Source organism: Engraulis encrasicolus, chromosome 7, assembly GCF_034702125.1.
Source record: "Engraulis encrasicolus isolate BLACKSEA-1 chromosome 7, IST_EnEncr_1.0, whole genome shotgun sequence".
NCBI lineage: Eukaryota > Metazoa > Chordata > Actinopteri > Clupeiformes > Engraulidae > Engraulis > Engraulis encrasicolus.
Window position 1 is genome coordinate 49773808 of NC_085863.1, and position 7500 is coordinate 49781307.

The 7500-nt window shown below is 41.4% G+C and overlaps 1 protein-coding gene across 2 annotated transcripts in view; it reads right to left on the reverse strand.

The window, feature by feature from the left end:
- The window catches only part of slc34a1b (solute carrier family 34 member 1b), a 16912-nt gene extending 14159 nt beyond the window's left edge, over positions 1 to 2753 (reverse strand). For both annotated transcript variants that reach the window (XM_063202621.1, XM_063202622.1), the window contains exons 1-4: positions 2719 to 2753; positions 1520 to 1752; positions 1143 to 1277; positions 607 to 750 (exon numbers count right to left, since the gene is read on the reverse strand). In XM_063202621.1, coding sequence (XP_063058691.1) covers positions 607 to 750; positions 1143 to 1277; positions 1520 to 1658 — 418 coding nt within the window. In that variant the 5' untranslated portion in view covers positions 1659 to 1752; positions 2719 to 2753. The remainder of the gene's footprint in view (positions 1 to 606; positions 751 to 1142; positions 1278 to 1519; positions 1753 to 2718) is intronic.
- Positions 2754 to 7500: the final 4747 nt, after the last annotated feature.

The following is a 7500-nucleotide window of genomic DNA, read 5'->3' on the forward strand; positions in this document are numbered from 1 at the left end:
CATCAATATGTAATAGGGCTTTTCTCGCCTTCGGAAATCATTTCATTTTCAATATTCAAAAAGCAGCCTATCTGAGCTCTGTTCTGAATTTTTCACAGGCCTGGTGCAATCAAGTTATTACTCTATTGGCATAAACCATATTGACACAGTGTGTTTGTCTTTGTTATGCCTCCACCTACCAAAGGTGCCAGAGGCGTACGACTGTCCTCGTCTAGCATTCTGATCAGCTGTTGCAAAGAGCTCAATAAATAAAAGCGATTTAAGATGACTAAATCAAATCCAGAGGAGACAGTACCATCAAGCAGTGCCTTTTTTGACATTTTGTGACAGGCCTCTCTCTCTGATTGTCTTTTTTCACCAAGTTGTTTTTTCTGAGATTTTCCTGCACTTCTGTCTGCTGTTGTTGTTTTAAAAGTGCTTTACAAGACAGATGACTCACATCCAGAGAAAACCAGGCTGACTTCAACTTCTTGAGTTTATGAACATTTTGACATCTCTGTCTAGAACTAGTTGCTTTGGCTTCTTTGTCCAGCATTTGGGTCAGCTGTATTTTTTATATAAAAGATTGATGTTTTATAAATAAAAGATTCAAGATGACTGACTCACATCCGGAGGAGACCAGGCTGACTATAATGGAGGTGGAGGTGCTGGAACTCTGCACCAGGACGGTTACTAGGATACCCACTACCAGCCCCGCCACAGGGTTGGACAGGATGGCACTCTCCTTGAAGATGTCCCCTGCAACTTTTCCTGCACAGGTCAAAGAGGACATGCATATAAAATGCTCGTCACTGTAACAAATAACACTGTAATTGCTTCACTTTGCATTCTAAATTAATTACGAGTAATCAACGTAAGTAATTACGCAGGGCTGATTTATGTGGGTAGTGTTTTTTTCTTATTTGTTTTCTTTGTTAATTGTAAAAGATACGATCTGGAGATGAAGAAAGGAGATGAGGCTCATAAATTATGAACTCTTTTATGAGGGTTAAGAGTGACTTTCCTGAGGACACAGATCTTAAATCTTTTTGGGAAAACAAAATCTAATTTGGAAACACATTTGACAGGCAGTTAATATTTGCTAAAAGGAGTGTGTAAAAAAAGAATGTGGTGGGAGGAAGTGAAAGGGGGTCAAAGGTTACCTCCAGCTAACTGGAAGGCCGAGCTCAGGACATCTAGAGAGCAGATGAACACATAGAGGAGGAGGAAGAGCAGGGGGACTTTGGACAGACACACGAGAACAGCCATCAGACCTCTCCCCTCGCTACGCAACGACCCTGTCAGCAGACATATGACATTAGAGCAAGCCAGCTATAGAGCCGTTTCACAAACACCCCTATTTGTGTGGTTGTGTTGTACACTGAAATGGCCTTTTACTGGGAAAAGCGCAGACACGCTATTGACTGGCCTACGTGGAAGAGGCACAATTACTGTATTATTGCAAAAAAAAAAAAAACAGAGACTCACAGAAACATGAAAACAGGCTGAAAATAAAGATGAATTTTGTGATTTTGTCTACCTCGTCCACTGTGGCAGTTAATGGGCTGCTCAGTGTCTTTACTGGGGGGTGACTCATCCACAGTGACCTGCAGGCCATGCTGGGGCTCCAGGAACCCCAGGTCCACCCGAGCGCTACCCGGAGAGCCCTGGAACGGCATGTTACTATGGAGACCCGTTACTGGGAAACTGGCAGCGCGTCGTTGTCGAGGTGTCCACTTAGTGGCCTCCCAGATGCATCAAGCAGTGGTGATTCTATAAAGCGGCAAAATAAAACACATGTGGTGTAGCAATCCACAGATGTGACGGTAGGTTTTATAGGGCTACTTGGAACAAACAAGCTGGATGTCTTTTTTCTGTCTGTTTCTTCAATTCGGAGCAGGTGCAGAATGATATCATTTTTATACGGAGGCAGCCCTGGTCCCCTGAGGCTAGGGTCTTTTTTTGTACAATGTAAATGTATCTAATTTAGCAGACTCAAAAGATGGAGCTTTTGTATGTCTTTTTGTGGAGTTGGCTGTGGCAGTGGGATAACACACATACTGTATGCACCCGCACACGCGCGCGCACGCACACATATACACACACACACACACACACATATACACACACACACACACACACACACACACACACACACACACACACACACACACACACACACACACACACACACACACACACACACACACACACACACACACACACACACACACACACACAGAGAGAGAGACACACACACACACACAAATATGAGGGTGGCTTGTCACCTGCTGCGAAAAAGCCATTCTCTCTGCGTGTCCCCCAATTCTGGAAAGCCATTTCAAAGGTCTGGTTGTTGTGAGAAAGTCTTCAAGCTAACACAGCTGCCTAAACGTTTTCTAGCCTCAATATTCAACCTATTGTCCCAGTGTGGAAATCACAAATCCAATCATATCAGTCAGGGTAATGGTCTTCTGCCAAAACACAATACTTTGTAGGAAAGTACTTGTCGCTGTCCTGTCTGAGATTCAAGTCGAAACAGCCACTTTGGAGAAGGAGGTCTGAGAAATGACAATTCCATTATGGTAACAAGAAAAGTAGAAATCATAGTATCTGTCAGGAAATCCATTGCTTCCCTTCCAAACAAACACCAGTCAAAGTCTAATAAAATAAAACAAGCACCTCAGAGTCTACCGTGAGTGTCTGAGAAAGATCTCAGTAAAAACAGACATCTCTTACCTCTCTGTCTTGGAGCAGAGACCTGGGTCTTTGACGATGATTGAAAGAATGCAATTCTGGTTACCTTAGGCACAAGATAATATGTAATGCCTTTTTGAACCATGTCACTTATTGTCCAGTGCATTTCATTCATGGTTAAATTATAATAGTTGAACATAAGGGGGAAAACTACAGTAGCCTACTGTTTATTGCCATGCAATTGTTGCAGTTGCTGGGGGAAATGTACTTTGAAATTTCTACATGTTTTAACAAGCATTCTTTTTTAAGTTTGCATGTTGTAATTGGGTTATCTTCTTGTTCAAATATATGTTTTATAAATATATTTTACTACATTGTTTTGCTGAAAGTAATTTCTTCATCTCACTGATGTGAATGTGGTGAATGATGAAATAGCTGTCTTATTTTATGACAAGTACTTTTATTCACCTTTTATCCTCTCTCCTTCTCTTCTCTCACCTTTTATTCTCTCTCTCTCTCTCTCTCTCTCTCTAGCACTCGCACACACACGCACACGCACATGCACACGCACTCAGAGGGTTGGACTGGCAATCTGGCATAGCGGGCATTTCCCGGTGGGCCCCGCACCCTCGTGGGTTTTCTGAAAATTGAGCCCCATGAGGTTGTGGGGTGCACCGATGAGTTAGGTCTGTGCCGCTAATGAGGGGCCCTTTTAGGCCAAAAGTGCCAGGGCCCTATTTCTCCCCCAGTCCAGCCCTGCGCAGGCACGCACACACACGCACACGCACACACATATACTTTCTGGACACTTGGAAGACTTCATTGGACTTAGGAGAAGTTTTTACTGTTGTGATGAAAGGCCTCATTTTTATATACTCACTAAATTTGAAGGAGATACGGTAAGGTGTTCATGGCCGAACAGGGTGTGCTCATAGATTTTGTAATGTTTATGTTTTATTACAGTAATCATGTGAGAATGAAAAACAGTGATATCGTAAATATCTAACGCAGCCCCCCCCACACACACACACACACACACCTAAACACACATACACCCAGTACAGACACATACTCACTCCCTCAATCACTCATTCACTCACTCACTCCTGCACACACACAAACAGAGAGAGAGAGAGAGAGAGAGAGAGAGAGAGAGAGAGAGAGAGAGAGAGAGAGAGAGAGAGAGAGAGAGAGAGCAAGAGAGAGAGAGAGAATCAAACAAATGCCTTTTTCAGTCTTTATTACAAACACGCCAATTTATTTCCATTGATTTAAAGGACACTTCCCTCATAAAGTACAGTACACAGTTTACAGTACAGTCCTGAACAAGGCATCATACATCATGGCTTTTTTGACACAAAACAGATAACATGGCAATAGATTTTCTTTTAATGACAAACAACAGTGAAGAATTTTCCGGTTAATAATGAACAACTATATCCCAGGGTATATGATTTCAGGCATATTATGTTTTGGAGAGGGAAAAAAAACAGATAGCAAAATAGTCATAAAATAAAATGACCACACACATCGATTCGACACAAGCTACTCAGCGAAAGGGCACTGTCGAGTGAAAGGAGGCATTGTAAATGTGGATAGCCTCAGGATGCACCACAGAAAGTAATGTGCTCTGCTCTGCAATACCAGCGAAAACAGGGCACAAGAGACACACAGAATACAGGAAGATCTACAAGGACATGGCTTTCAAATAGATAGCATGATGTCAATGTCTACTGTCTTCAGATTGGTCTTGAATCTTTCTCTATTTTGAAAGAGGATTTTTAATGTGAAGCATAACTTTTTATTCAGATATTTTAACATCAATTGCATATTAATCAAACACTTTGGCAAATGTATTGCATTCCAGTTTATTTATTCATTCATGTATTACTATTCACTTATTTATAGAATGTTTCATTTGTATTGAATACTATATGCTCTTTGAATTTAAATATTTATTGAGATTTCCTCTGCCTGAAAGGTCCATAAGTGAAAACCTGCAGATGTTAGTAGTGCTTATTTCATTGTCCTGATTTTTCTTCTTAATTCAAGTTGTCTACATTAACCCAGCACTCGAATGAGTGTTTAATTCAAAAAACAGTGATAAAACCTATAGCCTACATTTGTAATGTTGTCATATTTTGCTTTTGCTGTTTCCCATTAGAGGAGAGAGACGACCTGTAATGTGATTAAATGTGTGGTGTGTGTAGGGATTGATTGCATCAAAACACACACACGCATGCATGCGCACACGCACCACGCACGCACGCGCACACACTACAGGACCCCACACCCAGAGGTCAGGGCCATCAGAGTGTCTCCATGACAACCACTCTCAACAACAAACATGAACACCATAGAATAGACCTCATAGGCCTCTATCAGATCAAGTAGAATTTTCTCAAGAACATGCCGGAAACTTCATACAATCTGTTTCATATTATCGTGACAAATTAATTCAATTGATGGCCATCATTTTGGAGGATGTACATGAGAGATTTGAATTTTCCCCAACACATACAGTTCATTTGGAACAACACTACCAGTATTCAAATGATGGGTTACGGAAATATAGCTGATGATGAAGGACACATAGGCCTACACAAACATCTACAACACAATTCACAAATGAGTCCAAGATATGTATATATGAAAAGTTGCCAGTATTCCATTTTTGCCCTCAGACACCTGTCACATTTTGTAAGGCATTTGTCCTATGAAGTCGGTGGGGCCGATGTTGCATCATTCTTCTGATTCTCAGTATCTGGCTGCACGGGGAGGGACTTCTGTGGCGTGTGGAAAGTCTGAGGATAAGAGCAAGGTAGAGAGGAATGAAAAGCTAGACACTTTATTCCCCCTGGCTATCGGTGTCTCATTGGTAAGAGGGTTGCCCTGCTATGTCTGCCTTGATCACCAGGGGGCACTGGTAACATGCAAAGATTTGTGCTATGTCTCAGATGGTGCACTTGTGCACTTGTGCACTATGGGCACTATGGGTGCATTCCAATATGCAGACTCCCGTCCTCCACTTGTCTTGTCCTTGTGGCCTCGCCCCGCCTCCGTGGAAAAAACAATAAAGTTTTCCCGCTGTCAGCCTAGGCACAATAACTTTTGGGGGACTGTTCTTCATTCACCCTCCCGATTGCAAATGTGGTTTTGCAAGATATTGAATTCATTGTCTGTCGTCAGTGATGTCATCTTGAGGTCACAAGCAGGCAAGTGAGCAAGGGAGGACGGAATATTGTTTCAGTGCGTAATTAATACGCCACACAGAAACATGAACACTGAAGTGAGCAAGTGCATCATGTGAGATCCAGCATTGGTCTTGCGACACTGACAGTGATATCCATGTTCACAGGGTGTAGCATTTATCAATATCAACACCAACCTTCTTTGATCGGTTTTCCTCCTCTGTGGATTTGGACCTGTTCTTCCCACAGTGTTTCTGTGGAGACGAGGACTGCACCTGTGCCAATCAATAATAATTAGGTGTTTTTGTGATCACAGGTTCAGTCAGTATTAGTAATGCCTAAATCCAGCAAATTGTCAACTGTCTATTCATTTGAAACACAAAATAAGATTGTGAAAGTTGTGTGTCATAAACCTGATAGAGCGGTGGCTAAAATACTCACTTTCGTCTCAGTTTGGTCCATAACTGATGGTCAAGCTCTTCGGATGACAGCGTAAGATTTAGCTGAAGGATACAGTCTTTGTCTTGCCTTGTTCTGCTGAAGACAAATTAAATGAAACATAATTATCTGGAGAGCCAATCAACATAAAACATGACAGTCAGCAGTGGTTCAGTAGTAACAATATTCAGTTAACTTGGAAGTCCCATAGTATTTTATGTTATATTTTTCAATTACCATTAACAACCTTTAGCCTATATACTCCACCTTTACTCATCAGAGCTGTTTATACAGAGACAATGCAACCCACTGGAAATGATATTCTGTGGGGACTGATAGCTCATTTGTCAGCAATGTGTTAGGCCTACCTTTAATTATTTGTGACCCTCAACAGCTTTGTCAATATGGAGGACATTTCAATGATTACAGACCTTTGATAACTGATGCATATTGCAGAAAATGACATATACAAAATTATTTGTGTATAGCAGACTTTAATGAGCCTTGTCAGCACATACACAGTAAAAATTGCACTCGTTAATTCAATCGAGAGTCGATTTAACATCTTCCAGATTGTATGGAGTTGAATTAACACTGCATTGTTACTAGGCCTATGTAGGCGACTATTACAGTGGCTCATTCCATAAAATGAGAAATGGACAACTTTAATAGCACGTGCTGTGAGTGAAAATGAGAAATGGTTCATTTTTAATAGTATGTGCCACATGCGACCTTGTTATTGCCAAATATGAATCATTTTGTAAGAGTTATTATTATTCATAAGGGGCATCAGGTGCTTTCACAACGTTACAGTCACTGGAGGAAAATGATTGCCAGCACCTGGAAGCACCAGGCAGGCAGCTAGTATGTCTTGCACAGTAAAACAAATAGAGTGTTAATTCAACATTTATAGTGTAAAGTGTATTTGGTCCCAGAGTACTCTTTAGTCTCTTAGTTGAATTAACATTGCATTTTTTACTGTGTGACTACACTTCCGCTGCCTCGCAATGCTAAATTCAGCAGATACCACACCGTAAACAATGCAGTGTTAATTCAACACTCCCAGAGTACTCTGGGAGCCAATAAACCCTATGAGATATTAGATCAACTCTCTAAGTGTTGAACTAATGCTGCATGTTTTAAACTGTGCAGTGTGTGTGAAGGTGAGGAGCAACCGAGACGACAAGTGTCAATT